The following is a 19,019-nucleotide window of genomic DNA, read 5'->3' as shown; positions in this document are numbered from 1 at the left end:
GGACAGCCCCCCCCCACAATGCCTGCACAAAACCGACAGGGCTGCGATTGAGAAACCCCGTATTAGGGGCACAGGCCATGGGCAGAAGTGAACTAATAGACAAGAGAGAAAATGCCAGGCTCTGTTGGTGGGGCAGGTGGTGCCATTTGGTGAGGGCTTACATACAGTCACAGAGGTCCAAGGACAGTATTATAGGACTTTACATCATTGAACTTGTGTCCCTACAAGACGAAAGGCCTGTTATGTACTCCTATTTTTAAGCTTGTAATCATTATCTATGGTATTCTTTTTATTTTTTATTAAAAGCCTTAATTTGTAAAGTATAAACACTTAAAATATAGTATACTACAATTTTCGTATCAGTCGTTTGGCAATTTTTAATGCTTAACTATGCCCCCAAATAGATATTTAAATATCCCCCCTCGCACTCCCCAAATGCAGGAAGCCTGGAACTCACAATCTCTGAAAGGCCCAATGAATTGTAAGAGAGGTATTGGCAAAAATGACAATGTTAATAACGCTCAATCGGCATTCACTGAGCTCCTACTACTAGTCACACACGCTCTAATACTCTAGTGTTAGCTCTTTAAGAAAAAAGGAGAAACATCTGTAACAAAAATAAATTAATAAAAAAATAAAAGAAATCCTTTCCGAAACCCTAGGAAGATAGGCCATTAGTTTTCCCATTTTATTGGCTAGGGGACTGAGACTATCAAACAGGGTGGCCGGACAGTATGCTTCACTCTGACTTAGCGGAAAACTAGATTATACGTGGTTGGTCTTATCTCGCAAACAGACTCATTCTCTTGGTGCCGAGATGATGGCGGGGGCCACCCGCACTCAGCCCCGCGCTCTGCACGCCCAGGGTGCCCGGAACCTGCCGGCAGGCGGCGGTGCTCGGCCGATGGACCCGCCCCTGGGCGGGCCAGCCGGGTCCCAGCGCGGCCGAGAGCGCCCGCCCCGCTCGGTGGCCGTCCTCGCGGGGCGCGGCCGCGCGCTAGGGGGCAGCAGTGGGCGCAGCGCGGGGCCGGCCGCCGCGCGGTCCCTCCTGGCTGGTTGGCTGGCGCGCCGGGGCGGGGCGCGCAGGGGCGGGGCGCGCAGGGGCGGGGCGCGCAGGGGCGCGGCGTTCGGGCTCCGGGCGTTGAGCTGCGGGCCGAGCGCGAGGAGCGGGAGCAGCAGGATGGCGGCGGCGGGCGAGGCGCGCCGGGTGCTGGTGTACGGCGGCAGGGGCGCGCTGGGCTCCCAGTGCGTGCAGGCGTTCCGGGCCCGCAACTGGGTAACTCCGCGGGCTGGGGGCGCGGGGCTCCCCCTGGTGGGGCGGGCTGGGGGCGGGCAAGCACGATGGCCACTGGGGTGCTGGGGGCCTTCTGGTGCATCCTGGGAGGGCATGCTGGAGGAAGCTGGGACCCCGTGCACCCCCACACGTGGGTGCTTGAGAGTGCAAGCAAAAGTCGGCACGTCTGTTCCTGCCTCCGAGTACTTGCCCACGCCGGCCATAGGCTCGGGCCTTTGCTCTGCAAGGAGAGGGGGGGCTGCCCCTCGGACTCCGCTGGGCCCCCAAAGGCCGGGCATGACTCAGGAGAGAATTCCAGAGGAGGAGGAACAGGAGCGCAGGTGAAGGGGCCAGGAAGGAGAAGGAGAAGGAAGGACTGGGAAATTGTGCCGCCTTACTCTGGTGACTAGTCCTGTTATGTGCTCCTATGAACTGATTGCTGAACTTCCACACACCTGTTTCCACGTCTGTAAAATGGGGATTATGATAATATTTGCCCTCTGGGGAGTGGTCTGAGGATTAAATAAGATAATTGGTGCCCTAGTGTGTAAATTACCTGACTCCAGGTCAAATGTTAGCTATTATTGATGTATTTATTTTGTATATTGAAGGGGTTCAGAAGAGGCCTCCCCAAAATGAGCTACTTTGGTACATGAATTATTTTTAGCTGAAGGCAGTAGAGAACTTGTGGGTTCAAGAGAAACGTTTACCTTTCCCTTAAAAAGTTTAAATGAGGGGCCTTACCCATAATATGAGTTATTACCAGAAATATATTTTTAGGACCTATCTATAGGGCAGTGCAAACTTCTAATAACTAATCATCTGCTTTTTAATGCCCTTTAAATGACCTTTCTCTCTTGTGAAGCACCAAGGCACCTTACCTCATCCTTAGCTGAGACTGTCATATGTACTTTATTTTAACTTTCTGCCTCTACCCTCTCAAATATGTGGGGTTCCCATATGTACGTATGTAATTAAATTTGGTTCTCCCCCCCTCCCCTTTATTGATTTTAAAGAGAGTAAGAAAGAGGGAGAGAGAGATAGAAACATCGATGAGAGAGAGCATCTATCCGTTGCTTCTTGCATGCTCCCCACTGGGGTGGGGCCCAAACCTGGGCATGTGTCCTGATCAGGAATCAAAGCAGCGACCTCTTGGTGCATGGGTCCACTCTCAACCACTGAGCCACATTGACCGGACAAATTTGGTTATTTTCTCTTGTTAATCTCTCTCATGTTGGTTTCATTATTTGACCAGCCAGAAGGATCTAGAAGGGTAGAGAAATGTTTCTTCCTCCCCCGTTATTAATAATTGACCTGTACCCCTGTTCCTTTAGCCTCCTTTGGACCCGATACTTAGAGGTCTGGGCCTCTCGAATACTGGTGACTTCTTTGTTTTGCTGTCTATTTCAACTACTCTGCATAATCAGATTTTCACTCTCTGGAGGCAGCTGGTAGGAACTGAGCTCGTCTCAGGCCAGGAACCCTGACTCCAGCCTCCCAGCAGGGATCAGCACATTGCCCATGGAGACTCTGCCCTGTGTCTTCCTGCTGCAGCTGTCACTTGCTCAAAGTCCACGCTGGGGAGTTTTCCTGAGGGCTCAGTTAGCAATAGCAGCAGCACCGGGGTGAGGGTGCCCTGAGACCAGAGGGAGAGAGTCCCAGGGTTTTCTTCTGGCTCAGAATCTGGTATAGGAATATCCTTCTAAGGGATTCTAAATGCACCACCGCCTTCCTGCCGTACACCTGCTCTGGAACCTAGCGGTCTGCATAGATGGAAGGTGGTGACAATTGTAACGTTTAAGGACTTCCAGCCAAGGGCCAGGCATTGTGTTCCTACATACCAGATCCCTTACATTCTCTTAATTTCTTTTACTGTACGTAATAATCTTACTAGAGTAGTCCTGTTGGCATCCGCATGTTACAGATGCAAGGGCTGTGCATGTCTCTGGTGGGGGCACTTGCCCCTGATGGGGGCACTTAGTTTACCTTGGATTTGGCTGTGGAATCTGGTGGACTGGTTTACCTTTGACTGTCCCCACCCCCTTCATTCCTGGGAGCTCTGGGATGGAAACTTTTCTTTGTCTCAGTATCTCTCATGGCTGGTGACAGAAGTAGTGAGCGTTCTTGAATGGATGCTGTGTTCTTCAAAGCTTGTGGGAGAGAACTCTGTCTCTGGGGCCATCAGACCTCAGGGCCCTGGAGCTTTCTGAGTAAGAACCATGTGTCACCTGTGCGGGTGGCCATAGTCTCCTCTGTTTCACTTATTTCTCATACTCACCCTGTTATTGCGAATCCCCACTTCGCAGGTGAGGACCGTCTGCAGAGCACGAGCTCCCGAAAGCCACTCTGTGGCAGAGGCAGGATTCAAACCCAGTCGGCCTGATTCCCAAACCCAAAGCCATCCCCCTGTGTCTGGGGCAAGGGTCCAAAACTCTCGTCCTCCATGAGCCAAATCCAGCCTGCCGTCTGTTTTTGTACAACCCAAGAGCTAAGACCGGTTTCACATTGTTAAACTGTTTAAAGAAATCAAAAGAGGAATAATATCTTGTGACATGAGAAAACTGGTATGAAATTCACATTTCAGCGCGTGACGTTTTATTGGAACACAGCCACGGTCGTGCGTTCACCTGTGGCCTGTGGCTGCTCTCCTGTCACAACAGCAGAGTTGAGTAGTTGCAACAGAGACTGTAGGTCCTGCAAAGCCTAAGATATTTCCTATCTGGCCCTTCACCGAAAAAAATTGCCGATCCCAGTCGAGGGCGTCTCTGGAAGTGCAGGGTTTGGCTTTCAGGAGTGAGAGTGGAAGACGAGGAAAATGAGTTTGGAGGTGGCGGGGGTGGGGGTGAGGCTGGGCTAGGGTAGGACAGGCCGGCTCAGGTCAGTCCTCCCTGAAAGTAGCTAGTGGATTTTCCCTTAAACCTCTCATCTGCCTCCACTGCCCCTGTTCTGGGCATGGATCTGTAAAGGAATAACAACTCATTGTGCCTTGACCAAAGCTGTTTTCTTCTTGACTCCAGTGGGTGGCCAGCATCGACGTGGTGGAGAATGAAGAGGCCAGTGCCAGTGTCGTCGTCAAAATGACAGACTCGTTCACCGAGCAGGCTGACCAGGTGATCCCAGCAAAGGCCCCACCAAGCCCGGGGGCGGGGCGCCCTGGGGAGAGGTGTCCACTGGCCACGTGCTCTTCCTTTGTTCAAGTATCGTTTCTCTAATTAGGAAAGCCATGTGCACCCATTGAGGAAAATTTGGAAAAAGTGGGAAAAAAAAAGTACGGTGAAGATAAATTACTCATAGTCTGTTTCTAGTTAGCTGACTGTTCACATTTTGGCCCATTTTCTTGTCTTTCCTATGGATATGATACGTTGTTAGTGTTACGAGTTGAGATGATGTATTTATATTTTATGGACAGCTTTTTAAAAATGTAAATACATTTTATTTAATTGCAGTACTTCTTCAGGTCACTTAAACTCTCTGTGTCCACGAGTAATTTTTAATTTTGTGCCTCTTCAGGTCACTTAAACTCTCTGTGTCCACGAGTAATTTTTAATTTTGTGGATTGGCCACAGTTTTCTTAGTTTCCACATGTGCATTTAACTGTTTGGCAATTTTAAAATTTTTACCATTAATAAGACTATTGGTGCAAACGTCTTTGTCCCCATCTCTGATTATTAATTTAGGGTACTTTCTAAAAGGTGGAGCTCCCTAGTTCAAAGCAAGGATACTAACAAAACAGATTATTTTATTTCGAATTATAAAATGATGTGCTTATTGTAAAACAAGAAGTCAAACAAAACTCTGTAAATGTATCAGTCAGTGGTGAAGTACCCCTGTGCCCCGAGACAGTGTCCCTCCCCAGACGAAGCTCCGTTAACAGTGTGATGGTATCAGTAGCCGAGATGCTCGTAAGTGGTTCCCACCGGCTGCCTGGAGGATGCTTTCTGTGGCTCTCCGGCCAGCGCTCCAGCCCACATTCCCCAGGAAATGACATCCTTTTTGTGTGATGGGCCACATTTACACAAGCACTCAGTGAGGCAGGCGGGCGGAGGATGGCAGCCCCATTTATAGCCAAGGGGACTGAGTTTCAGACACTAAGGGACACGGTGGACCATCTAGCTAGTGGTGGGGTCTGGAGCATGATCTCCTATCGAGAGACTTGTTAACAACTCATTAACAACTTTAATGAGTTACGCTCTCCCCGGTAATCTGAACATCTGAACATAGTTGGGGATTCGATGTTTGTGGCCCTCAGCTATTTTTTATGACACATTTAAAGAATTTAAAAAGTGATATATGTATGATGCAGGAAGTATAGTAAAACCAAAAGGGGCACAGTCATGTCTCGTGCCACTGCAGTTAATGTGTTGAGTGATCTCTTTACACTCTTTCCTCCAAACATGCACATGAATGCATTTAAAAATTTTAAAAATGAATTGTAAGCATAGGATTTGCTCACTCAAGTTTTTGAAAAGCATCAGTTTGACTTAGGCTAGAATATAAAAAGCCAGTCGCCTTACTCAGAAGATGGATTATTATTGTTCTTACCTTTTAATTAAAAAAAAATTAGTTTTAGACAGAGAGGGAGAGAAACATTGATTGCCTCCTGTACTCAGGGATCGAACCCGCAACCTGGGTATGTGCCCTGATCAGGAATTGAACTGGCAACCTTTTGGTGCATGGAATGACTCTCAACCAACTCAGCCACATTGGGCCAGGGCCTTTGTTGTTCTTACTTTTCATCATATGGTCCTGATGTTTCCTGTACTATTGGCTTAAATGGGCTGAACAGGAAAGCCTGAGATGGCATTGTTATGTGTCAGGCCCGGTTCTGAGCGCTTCATTCACATCAACTTGTTGAATGTCTGTAACAGCCCAGAACAAAGTTTCTAATTTATCTTCCTTGTAGAAACGGGGAGTCTGAGGCACAGAAAGGCCCTCGTATTTGCTCAAGGTCAAACAGGCGGTAGGTGACACAGCCAAGATTTGAACCGGGGCAGTGGGGGTTGGATGTCTGCTCTCCTAGCTGCATGCTAAGCTGCCTGGTGGCAAAGCAGCTCCATGTGAATAAAGTAACAGAAGCTAAAATTAAAGGCAAGGGGAGCTCTGGGCTCTGATAGCAGGCGGGGCAGTGTGGTTCCCTGCAGTCAGGGCTCTCCGCTCTTGTTAGTTGCAGGCACTGATGTGTGCTTTTTGAATGGGAACTTGTCCGTATCTGAGACTTGACTCTATAATGCTTTTAAACTCTTTAACTGCTTCTACCGCTGTCCGCTGTATTAAATACATTTAATACATGTATTAAATGTATAAATGTATATTTATACATTTAAGAATTTCTGGACAGCAGCATGACATCCAGTTTTTGTTTGTAAAGCTCTAGAAGAGGAAATTCAAGCCTGATACATGTCACATTGACCCCCTGGGCAGGAATTCCCTAGTGACAGTGAAGAGATGCAGCGGTGAGGAAGGCCGGAGAGCTATAGAAAACTGTTGGGCAACAAGCAAAGTTTAATGGGGAGGAATTAAAAAATGGGTAGGTGTTAAAAAGAAAAGTTATACAGGTGCTTTTTCTGCTATGGGCTCCAGGCTTTCATAACAGTAGGACATATGTCAGGGAGGTGACCCAGCTTCCTGCAGCTGGGGTCTGTGCTCTTGGCAACAGGACATGGCTTCAGAATGAAGGGAGGGACCAGCCAGGGAACCAGATTAGGGGAGACACTCGTGAATAGAGGCCAAGGGACTTCAGGAATTTCTTGAAAGAAAGTTTTAGGTGTGGGGTGTAGGGAGAGGAGAGATTGGTTTCCTCTGCCAAAGCAGTCTCTTTGAAAGAGTAATTGGAGGCCTCAGGTGTTGCTGGGGAAAGAGGGCAGGGACTGGAATGTTGTGCTGAGACAGATACATTGTCTTTCTCTAAGTCTTCCTTGTGATAAGTCTTCAGAAACTTGATCCTAAGGAAGCAATTGGGAGGGTTCATCTCAGCCCTTCCAGAGAAACAGGGAAAAGGGTTGATGGCCAGAATGCCTCTTGCCAGACTTTTTTTAAAAATCCTCATGCGAGGATATTATTTTTTCATTTATCTTCAGAGAAAGTGGGAAGGAGGGAAGGAGGGAGAGGGAGAGGGAGAGAGAGCAAAACATCAAAAGGTTGCCTTCTGCACAACCCTGATCAGGACTGGGGACTGAACTGCAACCAAGGTACGTACCCTTGACCGGAATTGAACCTGCGACTCTGGTCCTTGGACCAACGCTCTAACCGCTAAGCCAGACTGGCCAGGACCAGACTTTTGTTTTAATAAATTGTAACTGAAGGACATATAAATATTTTCAACACTTTAAAATTTTCAGTCAAGCAGAAATAGATAAATAAAATGTCTGTATTTACCAACATTTTGCCATCGACTGTATTTTTGTTATTGCTTTAAAAAAATATTTTTTCTTTGGCATTTTCTTTTGGAGTTGCATTTCAAGGGATTTTTGTACTGGGGGAAGAGTAGAATTATCTCAGATCATGATCCTGTGATTTGCAAAGTCTGGAGAGAAATATGCCAGAAGATATAGCTCTAGTCATTGAAGCCCTAGGTGACTCTTTAAGCCTTTTCCTACTTTTTATTATTATTATTATTTTTATTTTTTTTAACTTTAGAGAGAGAGAAAGGGAGAAGGAGAGGAAGAGAAGCATTGATTGGCTGCCCCCCTGCAACCCAGGCATGTGCCCTGACTGGGAATCGACTTCTTGGTGCACAGGACCACGCTCAACGAACTCAACCTCACCAGCCAGGGCAAACCTTTTCCTACTTTTTTTTTTTAAATCCTCACCTGAGGATATTTTTTTCATTGATTTTTTTTTTAGATAGAGTGGGAGGGAGGGCGAGGGAGAGGGAGAGAGACGGAAAGAGAAACATTGATGTGAGAGAGACATGCATGACCCTGACCGAGGCCGGGGACTGAACCCATGACCCTTTAGTCCATGGGCCGATGCTCCAACCACTGAGCAAAACCTGCCAGGGCTTTCTCCTACTTTTTAAATTAATTATTTTATTCCAAGGATGCTTATAGCCCCACACTTTAGAATGTTCAAAAGAAGATTCTAGATTGCTTTGTAAAAATTACATTGGCATACAGGTGGGCTTTACTCTCCAAGGTGGTTATCATAGGTTTTTCCTACATCTGGTTTTCAAAATGTTAACTGCCAGGTACTGTTAACTACCTTAGAAGAAAGTGAAACGTGAACTGAAGTGTCCGTGAAGCTGTCAGCCTGCTGGGGTTTACCAGGCCGTTTATGCATCTCTTTGTCCTTTTCGGTGAAGGTGACTGCTGAGGTCGGAAAGCTCTTGGGTGAAGAGAAGGTGGACGCAATCCTGTGTGTGGCTGGAGGATGGGCCGGGGGCAATGCCAAGTCCAAGTGTGAGTCCTTTCCTGAGTTGATCATTCACTCCGCTCTGCTCTTTGTCCTGCGGGGCAGGGACTGGGTCAGTGCCGTGTACCAGATGTTTTCCTGTGCGTCTGCCAGAGTCTGCGGGAGCTCTGTGCGGTCGAGACAGACACCCCGCTTACAGACGAAGAAGCAACTTCCCATAAAGGCCATCGGGGGAGGGGGCATTGAGTTGGAAGTTTAGAGGCCGAGCGAAATCAGCATTATCCCCGCCCCAATCTTACAGGGCTTGGTACTGGGAATCAGGGCACGTGTTTGAGACAGAGAGATCGTTTGCAGGTCGGATTCGGGCCTCCCAGTGGAGCTTTTATTAATGCCGAGGACATTTTCCAACTTTTTATTATGAACATTTGCAAACACACAGAAAAGCTGAAAGAGTTCAGGGAGCACCCGTCACCCTCCGTCTAGACCCAGGGACGGCTGACGTTTGCCTCACGTGCACTCGCTGGCTTTCCCGCGTGTGCTCTGGGCGGCTGTCTTTGTTAACCACTTGCAGGTAAGTTCACACTTCACCGATTTCAGCCACATCCTGCATTGTCATGCGTTCGTGCATCCTCCTTTTCCTACTTTATCATAGTACCCTTATTGTAGCTAAGAAAATTGACAGTGATTCTGTAAGATTGATAATATCCAACTCCTATTTGTTGGATATTTTCTTTTTTTTTTTTTTTTATTTTCTTTTTTTTTTATCCTCACCCGATGACATTTTTCCATTTTTTGTACAGATAGAGTGGGAGGGAGAGAGAGGAAGGGAGAGACAGACAGAAACATCGATGTGAAGGGACACATCGAGTGGCTGCCACCCACACAACCAACCAGGGCCGGGGACAAACTGCAACCGAAGTACGTGCCCTTAGCGGGAACCGAACCTAGGTCTCTCCGGACCGCAGGCTGACGCTCTAACCGCTGAGCCAAACTGGCTAGGGCGGATATTTTCTTTTTTTTAATATATTCCAGTTAGGGTTTATGCCTCGTTCTGTTGTGGTTTTTAGTCTCTAGAAATTTTTTTTTTTCTTCCTGCGATGGACTTGGTGAGTCAGGGCAGTGTTCATACAGAATGTGTCTCACTGTTTCTTTAAGGTGTCATTTACCTTGTTCGTCTACCCCCATTATTTCCTGTGAACTAGAGTTTAGGTTTAGGGATTTGACTTAGGCTCAGGTTAAACATTTGGGAGGCGAGACTTCTTCCTGACAATGAGGACGTCACACTAGTCACAGCGGGGCTGTCACATCAGAGGCCCTGCCCACCCCGAGTGATGGCAGGTGCGATGTGTGGTTAGGGTGGCGGCTGACAGGCTCCCGTTCTTCTGTTTGCAGTTAGTCAGTGACCGTGGGGTGTGCCTTGGCACTGTGTGTGAACGTCCTCTTCCCGGACACCGTGAGAACCCCACAGTCCTGAGGGTTTTAAGCATCCATGGATAACCGCTGCCTGAGACAGTTATCCCATCGGGATTGAAAAGTGGCAGTTTTCTAATTCTGTCATTCCTTCTACATGTATTAGTCGCAGCCATGTAAAAAGGAGTCGATTTTCTGTAAACCACGCTTGAACACGACACTGGTATTTTGTGGGGTGATCAGGTTGGCAGAACACCCGGATGGCCTTTTGTGTATTTTGGGAACAAGAAGTGGTAAATGTGGGTCCATCGATTCTTTTTTCCCCCCTAGTTCTGTTTCACAGGGAAATGCCGTACTGGGGCCGTCCCTGAGGGCGCCCCCTCCTGCTGAGTCAGCAGGCTTTCCCCCTGGATCTGGGCACAGCTTCCCTGGGTCCCCTGTGCCGTGTCAGGGAGGAAGGGGACTGCTGCCCAGCCCCACACTTGCAGGTGTTACCACTTGTTTCTTTGTGCACGTTTAGCAAGGCCAGACAGTTAAAATAAGTGTGGAATGGTCGTCATTTCAGCTCTCTTTTAAAGGGTCTTTAAAGCAGCATTAAACGTTTGGCCTTAAAAAACATAGCTCTGAGAAGCCCTCTGTGTCCCTGTGGTCATGGTCCCTCAGCTCTTTATCACGCGTGAAACCTGCTGAGACATGCAGGTTCTTGTTACAGATCTCATGCCCTTCACCAAGGAGAACAGCCTCTGAGTGAAGGCCAGTCCTGCATGGCTGTGCACAGTCCTCATTTACGGGCTGAAATGTTGCCAGCTTACAGGTGGGGAGCTGAGACTCGGGCGAGCACGTGGCTGGATTCGAACCCGTGCCGCTGACCACAGGGCCCTGTGCTGCTTGCACTAAACCTTGCTTCCGGGCCGGGAGAGGCTGGTGCTTCCCGGGGTCAGCGCCGTGAGCTGGGCTCGCTGTCCAGCGCAGATCCGAGCGGCCTGCTGTTGTCTCACTCAGCTCTCTTCAAAAACTGTGACCTGATGTGGAAGCAGAGCATGTGGACGTCCACCATCTCCAGCCACCTGGCCACCAAGCACCTCAAGGACGGAGGCCTCCTGACCTTGGCCGGCGCCAAGGCTGCCCTGGACGGGACCCCTGGTAAGCCTCCGTTCCCCGTCTGCGAGATGGGAATCTCCTTGTTCACTGGGCTGCGGGCACGTCGATGAGACGAGGCACGTTGAAGCCCTTTACCCTCTGGGGTGCTTTGGGTGGGTGGGCTTTGCTTCCCTTCGGCCTGAATCTTCGTAGGAGGACTCCTGATCCTTTTCCTTACATTGTCCTCAGTTCCTGGTGGTTAAGGAATGCTGTAATCTGGCACCCCCTCCCCCCGATGTGGTTTATTTATCCGTGACCCACCCAGGGAGTGAACGGTGGTGGCGTGGACGTGAATTCGTTAACAAACATGTACTGTCACCATTGCACCGTGTTCACCTGTCCCTGGGAGGCAGCTCGGCCACTGGAAATTGTGTAGGTTATGGAGCGAGAGAGGCTGGGGGTGGCTGCTTCCTCCTCGCTGTGTGGCCTTGAACACGGCACGTATCTGTTCGACCAGATCTCTGCTGTAGTTTCCGGCGTTGTAACTAGGGACGTAGTGGTATGTACCGGAGGAGCAGCTGTGTAGCACTAGGTATGACCGTGTGTGACGTGCCGGCACGTGGGGTCTTCTCAAAAGGCACTGCATTGCACACGCATCCTCGCTGCACGCTGGGGCGACGGCATCGCTGCTCTTTTTCAACTTATAAGTAAGGAAACTAAAACAGCGCAGTTAACTCACTTGCCTGGGTCTATGCAGTCCGTTGTGATCTTACTTTACATTATGTGCTTTTCCCACTATAGCAGGCAGATCCAAGTGCCCTGTACATTTTTTACTCCCTGTGTGGTTTGCTAGGGCTGCCGTAACAAAGTACCCCAGTGGCTTAAACAACAGACGTTTGTCTCATAATTCCAGAGGCTGGAGGTTCAGGATCAAGGTGTCAGCAGGGTCGATTTCTTGATTTCATCCAGGAGCCTCTTTCCTTGGCTTGTTGATGACTGTCTTCACGTGGACTCCCCTCTGTGCCTGTCTGTGTCCCCATCTCCCCTTCTTATGAGGACACCAGCCACACTACATTAGGACCCACCCTAATGACCTCATTTTAACTTAATTGCCTCTTTAATGACCCCATCTCCAAATACAGTCACACTCTGAGGACTTGAACATGAATTTTGGGGAGAGGTATAATTCAACCCATGATACTCCCTTTCAGATACGGTTAAGGAATTAAGGACTTTAGGTGGAGGTTTGGGGTTACAGCACAGAGGTAGAAAGTGTCCACCTCTACTACTAAGTTAAACTCTTCTTTAATAAGCAGGGGAGCTGTTTGTGGGCTCTTCAGTGTGCTGGAGAATGAGCTCCTTTTGCAGTTATAATGTAACTCACTGAACTCCGAGGCTCTTACAAATCAACAGTTTCTTGCTTCTTATTTTCTACTGTGTCTCAGAGCATATGATCTCACCAGTCTGAGGCTCTTAGAATCATTAAAGCTGTGTAAATGTCACATGTTGGTTCTGACTTTTATTAAAGGTGACGGAGAGCAGAGGCACTAGCAAGTAAACAGAAAAACGAGTAATAGGTTGACATTTAAAAAAGAAAATCCCAGGTCTGAAAGACTAATTTTTTCTGAAGGACAAAACAGTCTCTGACTTTTCTGTGGTTTGTAAATATCTGTTTGTTTATAATTTGGGGTACTGGTTATGACTGCAGACTCTGGGACTACACAGGTTGCGTTTCTTTTGTGATTTTGCCACTTACTGTGTGATATTTGGTAAGTTACTTAGCCTCGCTGAGCGTCAGTCTTGTCACCTGTAAAATGGGAAAAATAATTAAATCCTTTATGTGGCGGTGGTGACCTGCAAACATCTTAATGGATGTAAATGGCTTATAAGGGTATGACAGGGAGTCGCTAATGAATGTGAACTGGTATTGTTTACTCTAGGCTTACTTTTGCTCAGCTGCTCTTGCTTCATGTGTTCATGACTGTGTTCGCCTTGAAGTTCTGGGTTAGATATTGTTAAATTTATTTGAGTCGTGAAATCTTTCAACTTTGATTCAGACCCCAGAAAAATCTAGGGAAATCTATAATTTATTGAAAGTAAATAACAAAGAGGCTTAGTAGTCTTTCAAAACCAAGAAAAGTTGTTCACAAATGAAAAGATTTTTTTTTTTTCACCTGGAAAGATCCTGAGAAAACCCCCACCCTCTTATTTCCAAGATTATATTTGTAGATTACCTACTGGGGGATAAACTATTAAAATGCTAATAATCACTTTTGTTTTGCTGTGTTTAGAAATCAGTTTTGAGGGACTACCTTGATCATTTTATAATTAGGAAGAAATTATTTATCTTCTTATAAAAGACTTTTTTCCCCTCATTTCTTGCAAATGACCTCCTTCCCTGCATTGTATCGGGTTCTGTAGAATTAAACCATTAGAGTTGTGGGTTGCACAGATCCCTACACTTGTGTTGTTTGAATGGAGTGAAGACTGAGCCCTGGAGTTGGCTGGGGACAGGCCTGGATGAGTGGGATTCATACGGTGGTTTTTTAATCTCTGCAGAGTTTGTGTGATCTTTCTACCACTGTTGGCCCCCTGCCCTTGATTAAACAGCAAAGCTGAGGATGGCGAAATATTCTGCTTGGACTTCTGAATAATTGTTGGAGGCTTTGACCTGCCTTTGCAATTCAAGGTTGCTGTGGAGCTGACTGGTTCCTCAGCTGGGCTGTGATCCCGCCCCCCTCTGTACTTTTGATGCCTCCTCAGCTGTTATACTTCAAGGAGCATGCTTGCTGGGAGTTTTTAAAGAGGCTGCTGACTTCTGGAAGAAGTTTTGTGAAGGAGGAGAGGTGTTTACGGCATTTAGGGAGCATCCAAGCGGGGTGCTGTGGGGGACTGTAGAGCGGAGGGACCCTCTTTCTGCCACATGTCTGCAGAGCAGATGGAAACCTGTCCTGATAAAAGTCATGCCTTGCTTCAGTCAGCAAACACAGACATTCATCGGTGGGAGCAAAGGAAGACTAGTAGGTAGCTCTGTGTGCACAGGTCAGAATGGTTCACGCTCTACACAGGAGATGGGCTCTGGGGCGCATTACTTCTGTGCATTTGCTGGGAAACATTGAGTGCCTACTCTGTGCTGAGCCCAGAACTAAGTACTTCATCCCCATTTTGCAGATGGGGTGACTGAGGATTAGAAGGGCAATGAGAACTGGCTCAGGGTTTCTTTAGTGGGAAGTGGAAGAGCTGGGATGTGAACCTGGGCAGCCTGACTCCAAATGACAGCTCGATTTTCCTCACAAGCTATGAATGATTCAGGGGTTCAGAACCCAGCTCTTGCCTGGCCTTTTGCCTCTGGGGCGGCCTTGGTGCAGGTGCGTGTGTGAGCTTGGGCATGTCAGTCACCCTGTCTGAGCCTTGGTCTTCTCAACAATAAAAATAAAAATAGGCTCAACTTCATGACTTTTGTGACAAATGTCAGGTGATAGTAGGTGCACTTGAAACATTACGTACCTTCCATGTTCCCCCCCTAGATGTCTGTCCTTCTTGTCTTCCTGGCCTCCTCTGGACCCCTGGTGTGGCGGTCTTTGGACACACCAGCGGCGGCCAGGGGTCACCTGACCGTTTCCTCCCCATCTCCCAGGGATGATCGGCTACGGCATGGCCAAGGGCGCCGTCCACCAGCTGTGCCAGAGCCTCGCGGGGAAGAACAGCGGCATGCCGCCCGGCTCTGCGGCCATCGCGGTGCTCCCGTAAGTGCCTGGGACTCTGCCCACCTCTGCCTGGAGTCCACACGGCCTAGGGCCGCTTTCCCCCGGGGACTTTGTGTCACCTCAGCTCCTAAAATTCACCCTAGGCCCTGAAGAGCCTTCTTCAGGTGTTGCATGAGCTTGGTGCCCAGAGTGGTGGGCTGGCTGATGGATGGGTCTGTCTGTCTTGCCTCTTTCTTATTTTCTTTCCTTCGCTCCATTCGGCCCCCTCATTAAACACAGTCTACACATTTGATTTTAACACTTGTAGTTCTGTCTTTCCCACCCTTGTAAGGTCCCTGTGGAAGAGAGACTGTTTTGAGCAGTGGTTCTCAACCTGTGGGTCACGACCCCTTTGGGAGGTCGAACGACCCTTTCACAGAGGTCGCCTAAGGCCATCGGAAAACACGTATTTCCAATGGTCTTAGGAACCAAGACACCACTCCTCTGTCCGTCTCCAGGCAGGTCCACCCACATGCAGATACGCCCACATACATGAGGACCTGTATTAAAGGGTCGCAGCATTAGGGAGGTTGAGAACCACTGGTTTTGAGTCTTTGGATGGGGGTGGGGAGGAATCTGAAGAAGAATACGGGGACCTGGGAGATGGTCCTGTCTGCGATCGATCGGGGGGAGGTCCTCACTCAGGTGCACTGGGTGGGCAGCAGCTTTGGAGCCGAGTTCCTTCCTGCTGGAGAAGCTCAGGCACTGTCCAGCTTAGCTCTCGCCTACAGTCCCGTAAGGAAGCCGTTGGCACTGTGGTGGGACCGCACCGTCCAGGTCCCTTTCGTTTGTGAGCTCCTGGGGTCCTGTGACCTCATCCCACAGCTATTTGAGGGTTCCTGAGGTCTGACGTTCTCGGGGAAGTCGCACATAGCTGAATTCTGTTTTCCCGCTGAGAAGCCTGCGAGTTCAGCCGCAGCATGCAGGAGGCTAGGCTGTCCTTTCCCCGAGGCTAAAGGAACGTTGTCGCTAACACTTCAGAAATCCTCAGAAATGAGCCTGCCACGTTCAGGGAGCGAATGAAGACCTTACACAGCAAAGCTGGTTCCTTCCATAAAAGACTGTATTTTTAAAAAAGGCTAAATGTGGCTATGGAAAACAATATGGTGTTACCTCAAAAATTAAAAATTGAACTGCCATTTGACCCAGTGATCCCACTTCTGGGAATATACTCTAAGAAGCCTGAAACACCAATCAGAAAGAATATATGTACCCCCATGTTCATAGCAGCACTATGTACAATAGCTAAGATCTGGAAACAGCTCAAATGTCCATCATTAGACAAATGGATAAAAAAGCGGTGGTACATATACACAATGGAGTACTATGCAGCTATAAGAAAGAAAGATCTCTTATCCTTTGAGACAACCTGGGGGGACCTGAAAAGTATTATCCTCAGCGAAACAAGCCAAGCAGAGAGAGACAAGTATCATATGATCTCACTTATTTGTGGAATATAATGAACATAATAGACTGAGGAATGGGGTCGTCCCAGAGATGTGGAAGTAGGGTACAGACTGACAATCCCCAGAACAAGGGGTGGTGGGGGAGAGATAAACCATATAACTTATATGAATGTATGCATGAACAATGGACATGGACAACAAAGCTGGGGACAGGGTGGGGAGGGAGGTGGAGGGGGAATCCATGGGGGGGAAAGTGAGAAACATCTGTAACAAAAATAAATTAATTAATTTAAAAACATTCAATTAAAAATAAAAATGGCAAAATGTGGCTCTTTCATTTTGTTCCTCTCTACCTAATGGGTGAGTCACAAAACGCCTTATGGAATTATGCTTGGATGCGACCTTTGTACGTGCCCCGGCTTCTCTGTCATCATGTGGTCTCTGCACGTGAAACACTGCCACCCACGGTGCCAGAGGCTCATGGTGCATTTTCCTGGCCGAGGAGGCCGGGCAGTTATAAAGGGAGGCACAAATGACAGGCTTATCTCTGCACCCAGGATCACCCTGGATACCCCCATGAACAGGAAGTCAATGCCCGAGGCCGACTTCAGCTCCTGGACGCCCTTGGAGTTCCTTGTGGAGTGAGTATCACCGTAATGACATCAGTGACCAGGCAGCTCCCAGCCCCTTTCTCTGCCCCCGATGGGCCAGAGGACACGACCCTGTTCTCTTGGTTTAGCAGTGAGGATCGTCTTGGGAGCTCACTGGCCTCTGAGTGTACAGGGTACATCAGAGTGAATCTCATAGAGTGGGGGTGTCGGTGGTCTGGGAGAGCTGTCCCCCAGCTCTGCCCGACCCCCAGAGATGGGGTCATACACATCACAGCACTGCAGGGAGTTTTAGCAGCGCCCTGCCTTTTGAGCCTGTGTACCTTCCCTTGGCTTGTTCAACCCTCGGAGTGGAGCTCGAAAGGCTTGGCAGTTACACATCAGTTCTGGTCCAGAAGTTACTGCCCGGCACCCAGGACTGTCCCAGGAACTTCAGAGTGCTTTCCAAGGAAAGAGGGCCCAGAGTCCCAGCCGGGGACTGTTAAAGGGATGGTGTACTTAACACTCAAAGGAAATTTTTTTTTATCCTCACCCGAGGACATTTTTGCATTCATCTTCAGATGGAGCAACAGGGAGAGAGGGAAGAAGAGAGAGAGAGAGAGAAACATCAATGTGAGAGACACACATCAGCTGGCTGCCACCCACACGACCCAACCCGGGCTGGGGACAAACTGCGACTGAGGTACGTGCCCTTAGCAGGAACTGAACCCCGGTCTCTCTGGACCACGGGTTGACGCTCTAACTAATGAGCCAGACCGACCAGAGGTCAAAGGAAATGTTTTACAAAAGATCAGCTACTTGTTCAACCTTGTGAATTTCTTATACCTTTTCTTATTCTGTTTTCTTTGAGATGGTCTTCTTGACTCCCTCAGGCAGGGTTAGTTAATAAATGTCCCTGTTCTAGCATTTAATGTACTTTATTGTAATAGTCTGTTTTTTTGCATTTTTTCCCCATTGCTTGACAGAGCCGTGGGTGCTCCATCATTGTTTGCTAAAAAAAAAAAAAAAGAGAGAGAATGAGTTTCTTCTCCCTCTCCTTCCAATTTCTGGGAAGGAAATATAGCAGCGTATGAAGTATTGTGCACATATCTCTCTCTTATAATGAACTAATTCATTTTTTTATTACTTAAAATCATACCACTGTGTTATAACATATCCTAGCAATGCACAGAAAGACAAAAGTGAAAGTTAAAATCTCTCCAGCTCCTGTCACTGAGAAATTGGAACGAGTGACTTGCAGACATCACTGGGGACCTGGTCACGAGTCCGTGACTCCTTAGTGGCTTTAGCACAGTGGCTCCCAAGCCACTGATGTGACTATAAGCACGTGTCAGATTTTGGCTTTTAAAATGTAATGCTTTTCTCATTTGTTCTAGAACCTTCCAGGACTGGATCACAGAGAAAAACCGACCAAGCTCAGGGAGCCTCATCCAGGTGGTGACGACGGGAGGGAAGACGGAACTGACCCCGGCGTATTACTAGGCTTCCTGTCGGCGCCTGGGCGGGACCTGCCAGAAGAGTCTCCGCACCTCAGTGTCGCCGCGTCTGGCCCGTGTTCGCTGTGATCCTGTTTGTGGGACGAGACGGCGAGACCCGATTTTCTCTCACCTAATGTGCGTTTGCTTCCGTGAGACAGTGTGAAATGTTTGTGTGAAATAAAATGTGGGTGGAGGCCTACAGAGAGCCCCGTTGTCCATCTGTGTTGACCACCGGTTTGGGAGGTCTCTCCAGGGCCCTCTGGGTGGGCGTCAGGTGGACTTGCCTTTGATACTGTATCTGCCCCGGCACTGGTGGTCTCCACTAGTACGGAGATTTATCGGCACCGGGGACGCCGGGGGCCTGGGTTACTGTCGAGTGCTGTTTGTGTCACAGATGTAGTATAGCAGCGCTGAATTAAACTGCCTTAAAACCCCTCCCGTGGGGTAAGCGAAGTCCCGTGGACTCTGTCCGGTACCTTTTCCCTGTGTGGTCGGTCGCCAAGTGTTTGAGAGCCCACTCGTGACGACGTGGAGTTTATCTTCCTAATAAATGTGCCTCGGTGATTGTGCTGGCTCCTGTGATCGGCGTGTCCTACACACAGTTACAGACGAACGTGCCGCAGCGGGCTTCCGTCTGCTGCATTTGGAAGCGGATAGACTCAAACCCT

At 48.5% G+C, this 19,019-nt stretch overlaps 1 protein-coding gene across 1 annotated transcript; it reads left to right on the top strand.

The window, feature by feature from the left end:
- The first annotated feature begins 1,149 nt into the window (after window positions 1–1,149).
- QDPR (quinoid dihydropteridine reductase) lies at window positions 1,150–18,789 on the top strand. Its single transcript, XM_036269686.1, has 7 exons — window positions 1,150–1,276; window positions 4,291–4,383; window positions 8,574–8,670; window positions 11,036–11,176; window positions 14,751–14,859; window positions 16,823–16,906; window positions 18,250–18,789. Exons 1-7 carry the CDS (start codon window positions 1,181–1,183, stop codon window positions 18,353–18,355), a joined length of 726 nt encoding a protein of 241 aa, XP_036125579.1. The 5' UTR covers window positions 1,150–1,180; the 3' UTR covers window positions 18,356–18,789.
- The last annotated feature ends 230 nt before the right edge of the window (window positions 18,790–19,019 follow it).

The sequence above is a fragment of the Molossus molossus genome, unplaced genomic scaffold, assembly GCF_014108415.1.
Source record: "Molossus molossus isolate mMolMol1 unplaced genomic scaffold, mMolMol1.p scaffold_m16_p_1, whole genome shotgun sequence".
NCBI classification, from domain to species: domain Eukaryota; kingdom Metazoa; phylum Chordata; class Mammalia; order Chiroptera; family Molossidae; genus Molossus; species Molossus molossus.
This window is presented reverse-complemented; position numbering and strand designations above follow the sequence as displayed.